At 36.4% G+C, this 21,795-nt stretch overlaps 1 protein-coding gene across 1 annotated transcript in view; it reads right to left on the bottom strand.

Annotated features, from left to right (window-relative positions):
• Window positions 1-21,795, bottom strand: part of LOC149554198 (peroxisomal 2,4-dienoyl-CoA reductase [(3E)-enoyl-CoA-producing]-like) — a 96,652-nt gene that overhangs the window by 65,777 nt on the left and 9,080 nt on the right. Inside the window, exon 2 of the mRNA XM_089789437.1 lies at window positions 5,922-6,081. Within this exon, the coding sequence (XP_089645563.1) occupies window positions 5,922-6,081 (160 nt within the window). The remainder of the gene's footprint in view (window positions 1-5,921; window positions 6,082-21,795) is intronic.

Here is a 21,795-nt window from a genome sequence, read left to right on the forward strand (position 1 = left end):
AGAGGTTGGGGTGATTGTGGACTCTCTTCAATATACTCAGTTGGCTCTTCAGGACTCACAGTCACAGTTGGATAAGGTTACCATGGAGTTAGAAAGGGTATAGTCGACACCAACCCTAGACCCTGTTCAGTTACATATTGTGGTTGGTGGTGAGTTTTCTTCTACGGTTAAGGATGAGGGACATGATGATGTGGCGAACACATTCGTCCAAGATATGAGTGTAGTATGTACAAAGGAGGTGAGAGCATCAGTGGAGACAAGCTCTCATGGTGATTTGCTTCCTTCTATTGGAAGTGTATCTATTTCTTCTTTTCATATAGCTGGTAGCATTGGACAGTTGGCATTGTCACATTTTCAGAGGGATCCGCTGTGGATTAAGGGAGAGCAAATTGATGGTTCCACATAATTTCTATTGTACTGAGTCACTCAAGGGGTATTTGCTTGAGAGCTCGAATTTGTGGGAGGTTTCCTATAGTATATCTAAGGGTACTCTCATTTGGAGCTCTCATGCTATACGACGATTGGTGAGGAAGATTGTAGAGACCTTGGCTACAATGCTTTCCAATAGGGATTTGGTGGTTGGGTTTGTTAAAAGGGTTGCCCAGGATCCTACCTGACCAATAATTCAGATTCAGAGAGTGAAGCCATCTTCTGATTCCCAGCTTGATGATGATGAGATTGGGAGTTTTTATTGGTATTACACTATGAGGAGTGCTCATCGCTTTTCTGTTGACCCACAGGTAGAGGACTTAGTTTTCAGCAGCCACTTTACTGTCAGTTGAGCCATCCAACAAGGAGTTTAGCAGTATGCATGCGGTTATAGATGTGTGTCTAATGATAGTACACTTGTTACTGTTGATGAGGTGAGTGATATAGTGACAAAGTCATGTTATACTATCGATCAACAAAGTGTTGATGTCACTTCATGGACAATCCTATGTTCGACATTGATGCAACATTCTCTTATGACAATCCGTTGTTTGAGGTTGATGTTGATCACTCACCTAAGTGGAATTGGGCTCAGTTTTCACCATTTGTAAAGATTCAGTTTTTCGTTGCAACAATTGGTAATGATCCTGTGTCCACAAATTTTGATGTGGGTACACCTATTGTTGATACAGTTGGTGTGAGTGCATATGGTTCTCCTGTAGCTATGTCTCTTCAGGATTCCAGTCCAGCATATATTATGTGGGTGGGGACCAAGATGAACAGATTTCTTGTGCGATTTTCTTTTGGTGATATTCTAACTCCTACATCATTAGCACAGGTTTCAAGTGCTATATTGCAGGTTATGTTGTTGGTCTTGATGATGTTAGTGGTATGCAGTTAATTCAATGTTGACAGGAGTGTGACATACTACTTCATTTGGGATCCAGGTGGAGGTTGGAGTTCATTGTGTTGCCAGATTGCTTGAGGACAAGCAATTTCAATGAGGGTGGATTGTAATGTTCCCCATCTTTTTAGCCTCTTAGTGGAGTTCTTAGCCTTTACATTCTCCGAAGGCTAAGTGGAGAAATAAGGAGAAATTGATTAAATTAATTTCTTGTATAGTTATTAAATAAATTTAAATTAAAAGGTGACTTTATATTTAATTAATTTAATTAAAAGTGACTAAAGTTTATATAAATTAATTAAAAGAATCTTCTAGGAGTAATTAAATATTATTTTATTTCTTCTAGAAAGGGATCCATCTATTGGAGGAAAAGAATAAATAGGGAGGGCAGCCTCATTGTTGAGCATCGAATGTGTTGCCATCTACTCTACCAAATAACTTGTGGAGTCAAGGGTTTCTGTAGTTGCTACATTGATCATTTGGAACGAACACTCCCATTGATTTGCATAACTGAGTTGATGAAATATCTTCCAAAGGGTTGTGGTTGTGGAGAAGACATATCAATCTTTTCATTGTGTCGAATTTGTGGCCTAGGGCTAGATTTGTCAAGGAATAAGTTGGATATTGCTACAGGAACTCTGCTATAGTGACGTTGCTACCGTAACTAGCTACAGTGACCCTGCTATAGTGTCATCGCTACAGTAATTCGCTACAGTGTCATTGCTGCTACAGGAGCTTGCTACAGGAAAAATCCAGATTTCCTTGAGCAGTTTTTCAGTTTCCTATCTATTTCATTTGAATAGATTTGAATATTTAGGGCATGTGAAGAATTTAGAGATCATTTGTAATCTGATTTATATCAGAATTTTACATCAGAATTGTTGCCCTAATGTCTTATTGATGTAGATGCATATTTTCTCATTTATAGTCAATGCTCTGTTTCAAAAAAAATACAAAAACATCTATTATTGGTTGTTTGGAGTTTTGCAAACATATCAATTAAAGTTTGGCATTTAGAAAGAAACCAAACTTTAGATCTGCAATATATATATATATATCCCTTGTGTGCAAAGTGTTTAATGAAATTCTCAAGTTAGCAATCAAGAAATAAAAATTAGAATTGCACACGATATTACAGTGGTATAAGAGCCTGCTTGCAAAGTGTTTGACGAAATGTCAAACATGTGAATTAGAGAAGAATTTGTGGTTGATGAAGTTATAACCAGTTGGGGTTATTACATATATGTGGTTGAACGAGATTGTTGGAAACAATTTAACTAAAACATATGATTGTAACCATGTGTTTCTTGGTGTTTTATTCAAAGTTTTGTGGTCTTCATTTCGTATTGGTCTTATGTGAATGTTAGTTGACCAACTAGGATGTGCACCAGAGGCGTCTGTAGAAGTTCTTTTAGGATATTTATTTGACTAATTGTCATGGTGTATTTTATGATCCAAATTCAGATTTATATCTTTGAAAATTATTTTGATGAGTATTATGTTGGCTTGGGTTTTGAGAACCAATGTTATTTTCGAGTTACCTGTTAAGGGACCGAATTCAATCAATATTACTTTTGTGGTATGGGACACAATTGTGGTTTGTGAGTTTTTGGGAGGGTAGTCTAGGTGCATTCTAGGGGAGTGGCTTGCAAGGGGGTCCATGGCCCAAAGTGGTTGCTAGGATAACTCATTTTAAGTTGTGTAATAAGTGATAACATACTAATTAAAACCTTTAGATTCACATTACATAGATAAGTTAGAGATATTGTCTCGCCCAAGCCTTGAGTGCTTGTATAGGCCAAGGATGGGAATGGGATGATACCTAGTAAGAGGTATAGCTAGTTTCCTCGTCTTCGTGAGAGGGTATTCTGGTTCCGCATAGAGTCACTATGGGACCGGAGTCTAGAGAGATTGCCAGGGTAAACTTAGAGTTGGCTCATGTGATGACACTCCCTAGTATGTAGCCTAAGTCTCCTTTATAGATTTTGTATTTGCCTCTAGTGGTGCATTTATTATCAGAGCTATTGACTAGTGATTTACTCTCATTGATGATAGTTATTTATCTGTTGGTCATTGTGCTTTTGACATTTGACTTTTGACTTAGAAGTTGGTATGCTTTTAGTAATTGTATCTCTTTATTTTGATACTGGATGTATCCTTCGTGTTTGATATTGACTTGGGTATGTGATGTTTGGATTGGTTGATTGTCTTTTCAACTTTGGTTATCTTTTCTTTATCAATAGTTCGTGTACCCTTGACGTAGATTTGGCTATTAGGATTCCTTGCCTAGGAATGATTTATGATTTGATTATATTAGTATAAATCATTCATTACCTTCCTTGCACAGTGGGAGTGATGCCTGATTAGGTTACCACGAGGTCGGGAGGTAGTGACTTCTTACCATTGGGTTCCCCCACAGATTGGCAATTGTTGGATGTTTGTTTGATGCAATTGTATCCTTATCATTTTTGTTCTTGTCTTGTAGACTTCTATACATTTGATGTATCTATGTAACATTTATCTTGAGATCCTACAGAATGTTGTATTGCATATTGAGGTACTTGTATTTCTTATTGCATACCCTATGACGTGTGCAATGCATGTTGTTAGCTGAATGTACTCTAGCATATCAGTTGTTCTTATGTATGTTCTCATGAGATTATGTATCAATTATTCATTTTATGATTATGGACATTGTACTTAGGATTAAAAGTTATTAATAGAACATTTTTAATGTGACTCAACGTGAAGCAACCCTTGAGGAATGAAATTTGTATTGTAATTGCTTATGTGTAATTGGTGTGTATGTGTATATTGCTTCCACATTATTACTTTGATGTTGTTTGAACTTCTAAAAAAATAGGTCAATGAACTTTGTTACTTATTAGGTTTGTTTCTTTTGGGTTCTCGAGCGGGGTGTTATAGAAGTTGTGTTTCCTCCAGGGATTTTCACCATTGTTCAACTTTGATCCTCGCCTTTTCCATGTTCTCCCTATGCTCACACTCCAATTTCTCCTTGACTGCCGTAAGTTTAAAATTCATGATCCTATATCTGTGAATCCAGAATACTCTGTACCCAATGAGATTTGAAATTACGAGAGATAGGTTGAATGAAATTGAATGAAACAATTGCCACGTCGAATATTATAGAGTCTGTGAATCAAAATAAAATAGGTAAAAACCACCCTACAAAGGCAAAGCTACAGTCATAAACTTTTATATGGAAAAGCAGTTTTTTAGGTGTCTGTCAGTCTTGCTAATATTTTGCCTGAATGCAGTAAGATGATGAAGTGATGATGAAGTGTTTTAGATAACTGAGATATTTTCACTGCTTAACATGCCCTAAGAACTCGATATTTTTAGATCCACTTTTCATTTTTTGGTGAAGCAGCAGCTGTACTGAGATTCAGGGGTGGGCAAGAGCAGCCTTCTGTAGTGCTCCGCTTGTGGTTCTTCTAATGATTTGAGCAGCACAGTAGGTATGTTCCATCCTCCTTTCTTTTTCCCTATGAATTTTGGGCATCTTTGAATAGAGCTAAGGCCTCATGAATGACACCATTTTTTGCATATTCTAAAATCAATGAAAACCAGGAAACTACTTTACTATGAGGCATTTGGTCAAAAAACTCTCATGTCTTTCGAACCCTTCCCCATTTTGCAGGTGAGTCTATCAAGCTACTTGCATCTACAACATTGGAAGAAAACCCATGTTTAATTATGCTCTGATTCATATAGATATCTTGTTCCAAGGCTCCCATTTCAGCAGACTGGAACACCACTGAGTGCATATCCTGCAATCATGGTATTCCAGTGAACCAAATTCATTTGAGGTATTTTATTCAACAGTTCATGTGCCTTCTGTATGCTTCCACATTTCCCATTCATGTCAAGCAGTGCAGCATAGAAACCGTATACTAACTGTTGAACACAATTATATTTGATTTTCAATTTATATATCCTCGCAAATGACTGTCCACAAAAACTTGGGAGGAACATTGAAATATAAAATAATGCTTTTATTGGCAGCACAGAGCTTCCTTGCATCTTTAATTTTATTCCCAATCAACACAACATGATGCAAACTGAAGGAAAATATTAATTATTAGAGAGTGATCAATTGGTTTCTTTAAATTAGATCGATTTCCTTGTTGAATGGTTTCTTTAAATGATGTGTCATGTCTATAACAACAATACAGCTACAAAAAAATTAACACAATTTAAATTATACCTACAATGAATGTACCCCAAGGCTATAAGTCATCAACAAAGTTTTGCTCCATCTGCTATAACATGTTACTATAATAACATCTAATAACTCTAAAGCTATCTCTCATACAAACAATCATGCTGCAACTATAAGTCAAAAGATATATAGATTTTAACAATTACGTAACTATTCATGCAATGTAAAAATAAATTTGGCCTTTAGTTTTAATATCCTATCAGTATATCCCTTCAACCTCCTATAGGTGCAAGTGATTGTTACTATTTCAGAATTATTTATAGCTCTCTTTCTGTCTTTCACTCAGGTTCCTAGAGGGCGATGTTTCACAGAATTAACTTTCTAAAGTAAAATATAGGTAACCACCTGTTCGGAGTCCATTTGGAGACAAATCTTCTGCAGGCACAAGAAAGTTGCCAGCAGCATTATTTACAAGAATGTCAAGCCGTCCAAGATGCTTTACTGTTAGTTCAACAACACGTGCAGCATCCTCTTTATTTCGAACATCTCCTTGAACTCCAATTGCCTGTGTCAAGAAGCATGGAGAGTATATGTAATTATCTTATTATCCATGACAAGAAAATTAATTTAGTACACAGATCAGGCACTTTTAATTACATTGTGAATAGCTTCCTTGTTTAGTAAAGCAGCAAATTTTAGTTTATGTTACTGGAGAATATCTCTTTAATTTTGTAATATATAGATTACTGGCTAGGCTTATGATAAATTCACAAAAAATAGTGGTATTCTGGAAATACCAGTCAACAAAATTTTGACAGAGAAATTTCCTACAGTCATGGTGCATTCCTAAAAAATTCTCAGTTTGTTCTGAGATCTTAGAAATATTTTCATTTTTTGTTATATTGACTTACATTTGTTTCCTCATTCTGCTGGGTTTTTTCAATCTGCAACAGGGTCAGCAACAACAACCAAGAATATGTGATTGTTCTTGCTTCTTCTTGAGTCTGCCCTAGCTTTTTATTATATCTTGGCCTATGCTAGTTTCAAACTAGCTGTGAATTCCTATTTTTCTTCTTTGGATATGTATCTTTGATTTCAATAGATTTTAGCTTGGATGGCAAATTCAACTAGCTGGTTGTAATTCTCTCCTCACAAAATATGCTTCGACAGGAATTTTGTATTATCTCTTTAAAAAAAAAAAAACCTGGCACGAGCCACTTAATATATTTATTTATAATAAACTGGTTCAAGAGCTCTTGGAGGAAAGAACCAGTAAAGAAAACCTACATTAATTGCTCAAATACATAAAGTGTAGACAGACGGACTCAACTAGAACTGACTTCTTACAATCAGACATACATTTCTCAATTACATTTAGCGTATGTACAATAGACAAAAAATGAAGACTTTACAAACTTCTAAAAGCTATAGAGGCACATATTCAAAGATTCTCTACAGTAATCTACACAAACAGACTCACCAGAACATCATTTCTATATTTTGATGTATATATATTTCATTCGACGTGGAACCAATACCAGCAGACCTGAAACTTCATAAATATAACAATGCCAAAGTTACCCGAGATGACATACTAAACAATGGTTGTCTTCATTCATATAGAGGTCTGCTTCTGTAGATATCAATCAAAGGCCACCAATAGAAGAGCATTAAGTCAGGTGCCATGAATCCAAAATGAACATAGTAGTCAACCTGCAAGAGGGAAAAATTGCGAGCCTCAAAGATGTTCACAGAATTGCAAAATTGGGTCATATCGAACAACTCTTCCACTGGTTGCAGACCCAATTTGTTTTCATCGTGATTTTCCAAATTAGCCTCATTTACTGTTTAAAGGAAAACCTGAGGAGAGCTTGGAATATTGTCCACCATCAGGGAACGAGGCAAGGTGATATTTTCTTGTAACCAAAGGCTCAACAAAGAAGATTGTACTGAGGAGATGTGTGGTAATTCATGATCATGTCCCAAAATGGTCAGGAGAGCATTCACCTTTGAGACGATTTTATTTTGCATCTCAAAATCCAGAGACCTGCCATAATTACACAGAACCAGCTGAGAGACCTCAAATTCTATTGTTCCAGCAATTGCTTGATATTGTCATAATTGCTACATATGCCTCTTTGTTGAGCAGGCCCATGGTTGGAAGTGAGGTACACCCTGCAATTCCCCAGAATCTGACGTAGAGGAAGGTCTCTAAATATTGATAGCACCTTGAACAAAAATATATATATAATTTAGCAAAGAGAACCACAACAGATCCCAACTCAGCCTTGTTGATGAAATCTTTAATTGAAATCCCTCGTGGAATTGCTAGAGTAGATGAAGATATGCTGATATCAACAAGTAATTATCACAAAATGAAACACACGTATGAGAATATTTAATTCCTCACATTTGTGAATTGAGGGGCGGATTGTATGCTTTATGGGACATAGGACGTGTGCAAATGAATAACTTGAAATACCTGATATGCCAGTGTGCAATCATAAATGTAATTGTTGCCCTTGTTACACATGCGAGAACCAAAGATGAAATACAGACGATGAGAGATTGTCTCTTCATGAGGCCAAAATTCTTTTATGAAGATTCTTCATGTGACGCTTGATCATCACAAGTTAGCTATCTTGGCAATTATAACTAGGAGATCATTAATCCAACCTGTGGGAATATATCTTTCCATCAAATAATGATCCCCAAATCTTCCTCGAATTACACATTGGACAATTTTATCAAATTGAGAAAACACTCAGCACATGATTTCTGTCTTGAATCTAATGCTGTGTGATCAAAAGAAAATCATTGGTTTAATGAACACCTTACCCTTCTTCTCGCAAAAGGAGAACTAGATTAGGATAGTCATCCATGTTGCAATTGTCCTTCGTGGTGTCAAAAAAATTATTGTTTGTCCCAATATTTGCCAAAAGGTCTGTGATTTTGTTCCCTTCTCTATATGTGAGAGTCAAAATGATCTCTTCAAATGTTTCTAGAAGATCCCAGACTTGTCTAAGGATATACTTGATGTGCCAATTGTGAACTTGTCTTTGTTTACAAGTATTGATAATGAGCAATGAGTCTCCTTCAATGTGAACTTTTCCAAAATTCAAATCTTTGGCCATGATTAAACCTTGTAGTAAAGCAAAGTCTTCCGCTGTGTTATTTGTTCCACTTGGGAGAAAGAAAGCTTCATCTGCAAGAAGCTGTCCAAGATGATCCCTTATGCAAATACCTGCCACAGAGACTCGGGATTGCCATGAGAAACACCATCAAAGTTAATTTTCACAAATTATTTTGAAGGTAGAATCCACTTGATATTGCTTCTATTGATCTTCTTCTACCCTGATTTTGTATGCTGCCATTAGAAGGTATCACAATTGATTTCCAATGATTCAGAATGAAGTTGTCCTATGAGGTGAAGGCAAAAGAACAAGAGTGATGTTTAAGGACAAAGGAGTTGACAACTTCAGAAATGGATTTCTCAATTATTTCACTAACTTTCTCAACAACCATGATTTCCTTTCTAAAATTACACTTATTTATCTCCCACCAAATTGTCCACATGACCATTACCAGAGTAATCCTCCAAATACATGCAAAAAGGAAATTTTTGAAGATGATAGGCCACGCTTGAAATCAATCCCAAAGTCTTTTGGTGAAGGGAGCACTAAAATTTAGTTTGAGCATAACATAATTCCAACAAGATGAGGTAAACAGTCATTGAAGAAGAAGATGAACAACTGTTTCCAGCTTCAAGTCACAAGGAACAAAGTTGAATCTATCAACTATATTGAGCTTGTATAACCTATCGCTTGTGAGGATTTAATTTCTAAGAGCTGACCAGGTGAAGCTCCCTGCTTTAAGCATGATTGCTTGATCTCAACAAAATGTAAACGCTCTTTGAGGTGCCTAAGTTCTTTGTCTATTTTGAATGGATTCTGTCTAGTTGTCCTTGTAGATTGTACTGGTTTTTCAGTCTTAACAGGAGGGGTTGTCCTTGTGGACTTCCTTGTACCTTGGCGAGGTTGTGGTAAAACCTTTGTCTCTGCCATCTCAACAATAGGTGTATCTTGCACCTCATGAGCTTCCATACCCTCTGCAACACTGTCCTTCACAACTTCTACACTTGTACTGCCAATTTGTACCTTCGCAGTGACTTTGCTGCCCTTCTTTAGTGTTGTTCACTGCTGTTTGGCGATTCCTTCCTTTTCTGCTATCTTTTCTACCATCCTTTTCCTAGAACCTTTGTAAAGTTCTTCTCTTACTTGGCTAAATCACTAGTGTCTTTTGGTGAAGCTAACATAACTTCAGCATTTTATTCAAGCATTTCATGACTGACCTCATAACCCAGTTGGTGTATCCAAATTTCTCTTGGTTCAACTACTTCCATGCATGTAAACTTGGTCTCAACCATGAAATGTATTGTCTCTGCATACTTATCAACAAATTGTTAGGGTATCCTAATTCTCTGTTTCACTTCCTTTTGAAATCACTTGAATAAGCCAAATAAGTCACTAGTTATGTTGCCTATGTATTGCATGTAGTAGTGTTCTATGATCAATGTGGTTGTTAATACATCATTTGTCCATGCATGTTGGGAAATTTATGAATTATATGAAAGAACATGTGAAGTATTAGTGCTCCAAATCTAAATGGTTGTGCCTTGTCATGCTTTATCCTTCTCAAATTCTCCAATAGTTGTTGCCTAAGAATCTCACAAACATCAAGTGTTCCTTTTCAACCACCATCTTATATGGTGTTTGTATAACTACTGCTGAAACTAAGTTGTACCTACTGCTATAATGCATCTTATGTTACAAACATAAATGGCAGAATACTTGATTGATTAAACAGAGATCAAAATAATCTATATATACAAAAGGAGAGTCGAATAGAATAGAAACATTCTATTCTAGACTACACCTAAATATTAGAAACATTCTAATATTTACAATAAGCTACAATAGTGAGCATTAAAGATTATTCTAATACCCCCCCTTAATGCTCAATCTATTTACTACACCAATAGATCCCCTGAATTTAACAAACTTGTTAGAACCAAGGGGTTTTGTGAAAATATCTGTTGGTTGCTCTAAGGTAGGGACATAGAGTAATTGAATAGATCTATCTTCTACTAATTGTCAAATATAATGGCGATGAAGCTCTATGTGCTTGGTTCGTTCATGAAACACTGGGTTTTTGGCAAGTTTGAGTACTGCCTAATTGTCTGAAAACAAAGAAGTTGGACCTGCTTGAGGAATATTCATATCTGCAAGCATCTGACGAAGCCAAACTGCTTCACAAGCCACCTTGACAGCTCTATATTTTGCTTCTGTAGAGGAGAGTGCATGTGCCTGTTGCTTCTTACCAGTCCAGGTAACTATTGCAGATCCGATACTGAACGCATAGCCAGAAGTAGATTTCATGTCATCAACTGAGCCAGCCTAATCGGAATCGGTGAATCCATTGAGCTGAGGAGTAGTACTCCTTGTGTAAAGAAGACCATAATCTGAAGTACCATGTACATAGCGTAACACACATTTCGCTGTAATCCAATGATCAGTCTTGGGGTTCGTCATGAACCATGAGATGTAGCTGACTACAAAACTGAGATCAGGTCTAGTAGTAGTAAGATAGATGAGACTACCTACTAGCTGCCTGAAGAGTGTTTCATCTACAAGAGGAGAATCAAATTGTGCGAACAATTTCAGACCAGTCTCCATAGGAGTGGAGGCAGGTTTGCAATCCTACATTCGAAACCTGTCAAGCAAATTTCTAGCATACTTGGACTGAGACAAAAAAATACTGGTGTCAGTCTGCCAAACCTCAATACCTAAACAATAATGAAGCAGTCCAAGATCGGTCATATAAAAAGTTTAGTAGCATAGATCCTGTTTGATATCTGAAATCAAATGTTCGGAACTCCCAGTAATGATCAAATCATCCACATAGACAACAAGAAAAAGAATATCATTACCAGAGTGTTTAATATACAGATTACTGTTTGACGGGCTGTGCTAAAATCCCTGATTAACCAAGTACTGATCAATCTTTATGTACCAAGCCCAAGGGGCTTGTTTAAGACCATAGATGGCCTTCTCGAGTCTACATACTTTTGGTTCTGAACTGGCAACCTTGAAACTTGGGGGCTGCGTCATGTAGACTTCTTCCTGTAATTCACCATTGAGAAAAGCACTCTTTACATCCATCTGATGAACTTTCCAACCAAACTGAGTTGCAATAGCAAGAAGAATGTGAATAGTGTTCGTCTTGGCTGTCGGAGCAAAGGTCTCCTCATAGTCAATGCCTTCGCACTGGGTGAATCCTCGAGCAACAAGTCTGGCTTTGTATTTGTCCAAGGGACCATCTGCATGGTACATGACCTTATAGACCCATTTATAGCTAATGGGTTTCTTCCCTAGAGGAATATTTGAAAGAACCCAGGTGTGATTCTTTTGAAGACTCTGAAGCTCAACATCCATTGCTTGTTCCCATTCTGGAATTCCTTTGGCCTCTGCATATGTCTGGGGCTCAGGGATATTGTGGATGTTAGCCATAAGCGCAACATTAACTGTGTTGTGCTGTGTTGTGCTGAATGCTCTTATTTCTGGAGGTTCTACCCTCAATGAGTTCATCAGGATGAAGATCACTAATCGTTTGAGCCCACCATTTTGGCCGAAGGGTTGAGGAGCCAATATTAGATGTTGTCAGAACAGTTGGATGAGGAGCAGTAGCAGGAGCTGTATTATCTGGAAGTGGCTAAGGAGTTGTATTATCAGTAACATCAGATGACTCAGATAAAATAGAAGATCCCAAGTCAAAGATTGTTGAAGACTGAATCTTGGAATGTGGTGGGGAGGCAGAGAGCGGAAATGGTCCAAGTTCCTCATCAAACACAACATCACGACTGAAGATTAAACGATCAGTATTTACATCAATCAGTCTGTAGGCCTTATGTGTGTGACTGTATCCTATAAACATGAGTTTCTGGCTTTTGGAATCCAACTTAGTGCGTTTGGCATCAGGAATCCATACATATGCTAGAGAGCCAAAAACTTTCAAATGGTTGATCCTAGGTTTGCGACCAGACCAGGCTTCCTCGGGAGTCTTATGGTTAACTACAAGGGTGGGTGACCGATTAAGAAGATAGACAGCTGTGGATACTGCTTCTGCCCAATATTTTCTGGGAACATTTCTATGTTCTAGCATAGCCCTAGCCATTTCTATGATGGTACGGTTTCAACGCTCTACAACACTGTTTTGCTGAGGGGTGTGATGTGTGGTGAACTGACGTCTAATGCCATGAGTAGTACAGAAGGCAGAAGAACAGAATTCCCCCCCATTATCGGTCCTAAGAGTACGGATGGAGGAACCAGACTCTTTTTCTACTAGAGCTTTAAATTGCTGAAATACAGGAAAAGCATATGATTTTTGCTTAAGAAAATATACCCACATTTTGCGACTAAAATCATCCACAAAGAGTAAGAAGTACTTGTTCCCAATAACAGAAGGAGTATTCATAGGACCACATACATTAGTGTGGACCAGCTAGAGTACTTTAGATGCCCACCATGATTCACCATCCTTAAATGGTGTCCTATGTTGCTTCACTGCTTGGCAAGCTCCGCAAACGCGATGGTTCTAGGTTTGGATATCAGGTAGGCCATGGACTAAATTATCCCGAGCCAATTGTGCTAGATATTGAATGTTCAGGTGACCATATAGCTGATGCCAGAGGCTGCTGAGAGCGGATGATTTGGCGATGAAGGCATGCTCAAGGGAATTGCTTGAATCTACAAGCCTATAAATACCATGATCCTCAAGACCGACAGCAAGTGTAGTGCGAGAAGCACGATCAATAATTGAACACTTATTTCCACTGAAAACAACATCCAACTGAGGGGAGTGCTTTATAATCCGACTAACAGTCAGAAGATTATGTTTCATGCTAGGAACATAACATACATTAATGAACATGAGTCTTTTTCCTCCGAACTGAAACTGAACATTGCCCTTGCCGACAATATTGTATTCTTCGCCGCCTCCAAAGATTACTGAGTCAAAACAGGGAGTGAATTCAACAAACCAATCACGCCTATGAGTGAAATGTCGGGAGGCACCGGAATCTATGTAACAAGCAGAAGATTTCACATGATCTGCAGGTATGCTGGCCATAAAGGCATGATAGATAGATTCTTCCTGCTCTGAGTGTTGAGCAGCATTCGCTTGTCTTTTAATTGACTCTGACTTCTAATGTTGCTGATACAAATGCTCACTAATATGCAAATATCTCAAATGGCACAAACTTCGAGGTGATAAAATAAAAGACCCAGAAAAATCAGAGTACACAGACGAGAGCTCGAAAAACCCAAAAATAATACGCTATCGAAATCCGGATCTACTGGCTCGAAAATAGAGGCACCCACAAAAATCTGATGAAGACCCATTTGAGATCTCGAAAAACCCACCAAGAATCTAAAAACAAAAAAAAATTCTAAGGTCAAAAACTAGGGTTTCAAGCAGAATAACAGTCGACAACCAGGGAGGTCGAATAAGTAGAGAAATGGCAAATTTGGTAAAAAATTGCAGTGTTTGCAGTCAGATTTGCAAGATTAGATGTCAGCTTCTAAGTGCAGATGCAGGCCGACCAAGATTAAGCCGCGATTTGTAGAGTTCGGCCCCCAAAATCTCGTGTTGCAGAGAAAACGTACGCGTTTTTACAGATTTGAAAAAATGACCTCCAGATTTGAAGAAACGACCTCCAAATTTGTGATTTACAGACTGAGCCACGGGTTTCCAAGAAAAAAAGGGCAGAAAACAAATCCACGATTTTCCAAGAACGCCAGTCGCTAAAGACATGATTTGCACAGAGGGTTTAAACCCTAGCCGAAACTCAGATGTGCACAGATGAATTTCTCAAAGAAGTAGAAATTCTGGACGGGCTATAGAGAAATCCTTAGAAATAATTTCAAAAAATTTAGCAGATAATTTCGAAAGAAATTATAAGTTTTTTGAAAAAAATCCTTATAAAGGCTCTGATACCATGTTACAAACGTAAATGGCAGAATACTTGATTGATTAAATAGAGATCAAAATGATCTATATATACAAAAGGTGAGTTGAATAGAATAGAAACATTATATTCTAGACCACACCTAAATATTAGAAACATTCTAATATTTACAATAAGCTACAATAGTGAGCATTAAAGATTATTCTAATACCAAGTGTTCCTTTTCAACCACCATCTTATATGGTGTTTGTATAACTACTGCTGAAACTAAGTTGTACCTAGTGCTATAATGCATCTTATACCCTAAAATCTTAGCAATAATCCTTACATATGTTTGCCTTATATCAGAAAGTGTTCCAAATCTAAATGGTTGTGCCTTGTCATGCTTTATCCTTCTCAAATTCTCCAATAGTTGTTGCCTAAGAATCTCACAAACATCAAGTATTCCTTTTCAACCACCATCTTATATGGTATTTGTATAACTACTGCTGAAACTAAGTTGTACCTACTGCTATAATGCATCTTATACCCTAAAATCTTAGCAATAATCCTTAAATATGTTTTCCTTATATCAAAAAGTGTCATTGCTCATTTATCCCACTTTATTCCAGTATTTTTCTCAACTTCCTTTTTCACCATTTTGGTCGTAACTAGTATAATGCCAACATTGTCTGAACCTGTTACTAAGTGAGTTAGTTTCTTTGTAATCATCACAGATTCACCTCCAATCCAAAAGAATGTCATGAATCCTACTAAGAACTATCCTCATCCACTTTAGGTCATCAAATTCTTCATAATCCATGTATTGTAGGATGTTTAGGTTTTGCAAGTAACTCATCCTTATGGGTTTTTTCATCATCGTATATCTTGCTCAGATCTTCTGAAATATCATCATTTCCAATTGATTCAATGTATGCACTAATGTCTTACATGTATAATACTTTGTCAGGGTTTTGCAAAAACGCACCCTCAAGATCATCTTCCATATACTTAAACAAGTGTTTCTTGAATTGGTATCTAGGTGTCTCTTTCACATAATAAATTTGCGGTTTCTCCATATTCTCTAAGCTCAAAAACAACTGGTAATACTTCAAAATTAAAGCTCGTTGTTCACATAAGTACTTTTTTGACAACAACGTAGAGTTTGCACATATCATCTTGAACTCTTTGCTCAAACTGCTTTTCCTCCTTCATGCTCATTGTAGACTCTAGCTGCTCAAATGGTGAGGAATAAACTGAATTCACCCATTAAATCCTTTACAATCTCTTCTATCATAAATGTGTTATGTTGCATAGTACGAAAAATTGATATCTTTAACAAAACATACTCAAGTACACAACGATCACCCAAACAAATATATAACCATCTGCAAACATAGATATATGATCAACAAGGTCGATTGTACCTCATATTAAGCTCGCATAACTTATGACCTCAAATTTGGGGTCTAATAGTTTTATAATGAAGTGCTCCCACTAAGGCCAAGATAGCCAATTAGGTTGGTGAGGATGGTTCGGTATTGGGCATTGTTTCTCCTTCGTTATCTACAATATTTTGCTTGTTTTTCTTTCCATACCTTACTATTACCATTATTGTTTTCCCTCACAAATGTTTCATTTATGTTATCATAACTCAATTGATTAACAATGTTATTTCTCCTTCCATTATGAAATAACCCTGCCCGGTTATAACTCTAACAAATACTAATATTCCTAACCTTTGACATTACGTCAAAACATTTGGCATACAATGCCAATACTACTGAAAAGAACTCCAAGGCTGACTAAATCACATTCATCAAGATTAGACAATTTTTGAACAACACTGATGATGACCAAGCTCAATTCAATGGCAATGATAAATTTGCATTTGATTTACTATGCCATGTAACTAAAAAGAAAACTAAACTACTCCATATTTATCTCTCAATTCAATTTACATCAGCATTGAATCAAATTACATCACAAAATTTCACACATTTTCTTCCAAGCAACAATAATGATAGAAATGGAAGATGCAAACCTTAAGAAATCGATCCACAATACCTCAGCTACAGGATCAATGCTCAATTCTAAAACTCCAAACCCTTAGCCAGATGCTTCAATAAGTATATAATAATAAAGATTATTCTCCTCAGCTACAATAAAACAGTAGGAGATATGCAAAATGCTATACAACAGCAGCAAATTGCAAGCCACCCTTTAAACAATTCTCAGATTCTAATCTACAATACTTCAGCTGTAGATCCAATGGAACAATTCAGAATTCAGACCCTTATACTTCAGCGAGGGCACATAAATCAAACTCAGAAAAAGCCACAAAGGCATGAAAAGCAAATAAAATATCCAAACATGCTTTCCTCAACAAATGGGCTTCTATTTATAACCTCCATATGCCCTTTTTGTTGCCAAAATGTAACTTCACTCGAGAAGCTTCACCACACAAAATTAATTAGAAGCTTCCATTAGATTCTTTCACTTGACTTCGCTTAACTAATTACTAAATGGCTCTTTCCAATGATATCACAACTCTCAACTTAAGTGAAATTATAAAGTTAAATTACAAATTTATAATAAGCCATTTAATAAATTAATAATAATTTGGCCACTAAAAATATAATAACTCCCAAAATACTCATCATTTAAATATGTCGTTTGAAATAGGAGTCATACCTATTATTTCTCCATGTGACCAAATGCACTTTCCAAAAATAGAAAGGGTCCATCTCAATCAAGAACCAACTTCCCACAAATAGTAAGTACACAAAACTAAGCCCAAACAAAATCTAATCTGAGCCAAACGAAGACCAACCTGTAGCTTACTGAATTGTGGAGAAGACAAGACCCTCCCAAGCCAAGCCACTACCTCAGAAGACCCTCTATCCACAATAAGTAGCCTACAAGGATCACAATAATAGGCTAATCCTTGAAACTCTGATACTAACAAAAATGGGGACATTACACATTATAGCCACTTCTTCTAACATTAGGAGTTCTCATATTGTTCACAACTCCATTGAATCTACAAAATTTAGTTGTATGACCCAAATTATTGCATTTGTCACATGTAACAATAGAGTTTTCTTACCTTGGTCCATTCTAATTCACTTACAATCTCCAATCTTTGGCAATGTGGCCAAAATTATTGTATTTTGTAGCATGTGACACGAATGGATATAACATTAATGATTTTCAAAGGTCTTCTTGCAAACATTTGAACTTTCATTTGGTCTTCCATTAGTTTGTTGATTAGGTCTTTTGCATTCATGTGATTTATGTCCATAAAGCCAACAATATCCAATCTTTAGCATTTGTACTACTTTTGCAATTTTTCTTCATGTGTCCATATTTGTTGCATGCATAACATCTTTCCGTAAATTGTATCTTTTGCTCATTAGGTTCCTTAATCTGAATTGTTGTCTAATTAGAATATTGAATAGCTTTGTTTTATGATTCCTAAGAACATTAACCTTCAAGATATCCAATAGTTGTCATGTCTCCTTTAGGCTTTTTTTGCATCAATTGTTCATCAAGTTTGTCAGTTCTTGAATAGAACTTCTCAAGATGTAACGTAGTTTCCACAAACTCACCCTTGACAATATTAGTGTATTTCTCAAGTTCCTAATACTTAACTTATGAATCTTCACATTCAAATCTTACCTTTCCAAACTGAGGATTGAAATTTTTACATTCACTTGTTTTACCTTTTAGATCTGCTTCAAGTTCTTCTTTAGTGATTTGCTTTCTTCAATTTGCTTAGCCATCTGAAGTGATGTGACTTCAAGTTCATGTTTAAGTGTCTGATTTTCCTATCCCAACTTTGCAACTGAATCTGATTCATTGTCTAATTTAGGTTCCTTGATCTATTCAGCTAGCTCTTTCCTCTTGATCCTTGAGACATTAAATCGATCTTTGAGTTTCTTGATATAATCATGCACATCCTTAAGCTTCATTTTTTATATTTATTTTGCCTCATTAGCTCTATCCAAATCTTCAAGTGTTGCTTCAAAGTTGCCTTGCAAACTATCTACATCCATCACAATTCTCCTCAAGCTGTGAAACTTCATCTAAGGAACTAGGCTCTGATACCAATTGTAAGAAATACGCAGTAGTGAGAGAGGAGGAGAATCAGTATTAAACAACTTTTACACCAACTATATATTTCAAAACTTAACCATATGCATCCACAAATAACAAGACTAAAAAGTAAAGCACATAGTAATAAGAAACTCATAACAACATGAGTTATTTTCAAGGAAACCTTGACCAAAGGAAAACCCAGGTGGGGACGGTCCACACAACTATCAACTAATCTGAAAAATATTCTCTTAGGAGTTTGGACCCTGTTAGGAGTCTTTACATACATTTAGTACATTAGTCCTTGTTAGAGGTCTCAACCCTATTAGGAGTTGTTTTACAATGGGAGTTCACTGCTTAACAATGATTAACAATCAATACAATAGGTAATAGATACAATACCAAAATAACTGTACTTATATCCCAATATATGATTAGTCCCTTGAATAGTTTGCATCTGATTCTGACCATACATCAAATCTCGCATCTGATCATCAATACAGCACCATAGCATCATCATACACAAAGTTCACATATCATTTCCATACCTCACATGCAAAAACTATCCTTACTTTATATCCTTCCAAATTACTCATTCAGTTGTCTTCACAAAACGTGTGGCACAATAACCAAAACTAAATATTTGAAGTTGTTAACCAAGGGTTAACATCTAGGATGTCATCCCTACATTGCCAAGTAATTGACAAGGAAATTCAATCCCTTAGGCCAATTTGCCCGATTACTGCCGCTGCTCTATATTCTGCGATAATAACCAGTCAATATGTTCTTCATCGAAAACATGTGCCAACCAATATCTTAACTCGGCCGAACTCAGGCGAACATACTTGTATCATATTCAGATCTTATATTATCTATATCCAAAATTGTGGCCAATAACATTTACTCTACTAAGCTCGCCAATAAAAACAATGTACTTGTTCACTGTGTCTTGTAATGTATTTAGGCAAACTTCATAATCAAAACTTGACCAAAATTGAAACTAATGTCAGGTGATCATACAACTTATCTTGGTTGTCATCAATGACAACATTTATGCCATAGATCACGTGCCAACAAAAGTATGGCATCGATTTGGAGGATCTTCAAGCAATGTCAATATAAAGGGCAGCAACCTCTAACCCATTTGAGTGCGCTTCCAAAATCCTCAAAGACTAAGCAAAAGGCCCATTCAAGCCCAAGAACCCTCCCCTATAGTTTTCTACAAGAGATAACAAAAAGAAGAAGAAAAAGATGGGAGTAGTAGGATATGGGAGTGCAACTTGTGCCACAAACAATATAGGGGCAGCTATACTAGAGTCTATTGCCACCTTTTTTGGATAGGTAGTCACAAGGTGAAAAGTTGCAAGAAAATATCACAAGTGGAAGAACTTGAGGCAACTAGATTGCATATGGGGGGGAAGCCACTATGTAAAGGGTCTTCAATAGAGAATTTGCAAACCAAAATATCAATGACTACAAGATCCATGGTTGATGGTGTTGGTTCCCAAAACCGCAAATTGGAATCCTACGATCCTTGCCTGCTCGATGCTGGGATATCCAACTGGTTAAGGCCAACTTGACGGGATTAATCGATGCGATCTAAATCCCCTACGCTTTTGGCTCTGCAAAACCGAGGCGGGTGTACCTAATCCTGGACAACAACCTTACGTCCAAGATGCTTAAAGTAGATCGGTTAGGATGCGGATACAACAAAAGCTTTCAAAATGGCAAGAACTATTGAAAACTTCAAACTTGCGAATTATAAATAATTGTATAAATATAGTAACGTTTTAAAGAATAATTATAAATTAATGCAACAGATGAATATATTATTTCTTCAATGGAAAGAAATGAAACATTTGCCAGCATATGGATTATGGATCAGGCGTAAAGACCAGTGCTTATTAATTGGGCAATAGAGTCAATATTATTAGTTGAAACATACAGCTTTATAAAGTTCAATATATTAAACTATAAGCAATTTTAATAATTCAGACATGACAGATCAATTATATGAACGCAATTTAAATCAGTCTAAAATGTACTTTAACTCCTGTGGAGACAAATTAGACATAAATACGAAAACAATAAAATATTTCACAATATTTATGTTTATCAAATTTAAAATGCAATAATGATTCAGTCCACTTATCCGAATATTAAATATTTATAGAAAGTAATAAAAAACACTTACAAAGGACACAACTTAATAAAAAATTAAAACTCTAATAAATTAAATAAATACTTCTTACTAATCCAAAAATAAAATTGTACTGGAGACACTCCTTACGGGTGATCCATCCAATACAACTTGACTCCAGACTGGCACAAGAGTTCAATCGAAAATCCACCATCCACAGGCTTAGTTCAAAAATCTATTTTTCCGCCAACTAAAAGAATATAATATATTATCGGCATAGGATAGGTGAATTTTTATTTTTTAAATAAGAAAATAATAATATTGTCTCTTGTTTGATTTTATCATCATATATTTATAATAGACGGAGAGGCATACCTCAACCATCACACCTTTTCATTAAAAAAACTAATCTTAAATCAAAATTCCATTAAACTATCGGCTCCTTATGTCAAACTGATTTGGATCAAGGAAATGTAACTCGTATAATTTTTAATATGGTTTGCATTATAACCGGCGGTTCAAATATTTCCTTCAATTTGTTTCTATATCGGCAAATGAAGCTTCTGATTACTCCTATCGGCTCACGCATAAATCTCTAGATTCTAACGCTCATGTCCATATCTGAGCATTCCAAAGGCCCAAGGAAAATCCAAGTCCACACTACAACCTGCAAATACACAAAATAAGATTAGTTTTCGTATCACTGAAACCACTACTTCTAACACAAAAATGCAATATGCGGATCTCTTTTCCGTGCGTATTTCCTTGCATCCCATCACTCGTGTTGGGTCATTCTATGTATGCAAATAGTGATGGTGGATTAGCAGGTCTTCATTCTTCAGTATTCACGGGTGTGCCCTGCCTTCGCGAACAGATTCATCCTAATTATTTCAACTCCATGTTGTGGTAAACATTCTTCAAAGAAAATTGGAGGCCAATCCTTCAACTTCAGCATCTGAGGCCCACCATCATCATGAGCAAGACCCTCTAAATAGCCTTCCCCATCGTCATGGGATCCCAGCACAGACCTGATGAAT

This window comes from Cupressus sempervirens, chromosome 6 (genome assembly GCF_028749045.1).
Source record: "Cupressus sempervirens isolate cs-2001-9-10 chromosome 6, ASM2874904v1, whole genome shotgun sequence".
Classification (NCBI taxonomy): domain Eukaryota; kingdom Viridiplantae; phylum Streptophyta; class Pinopsida; order Cupressales; family Cupressaceae; genus Cupressus; species Cupressus sempervirens.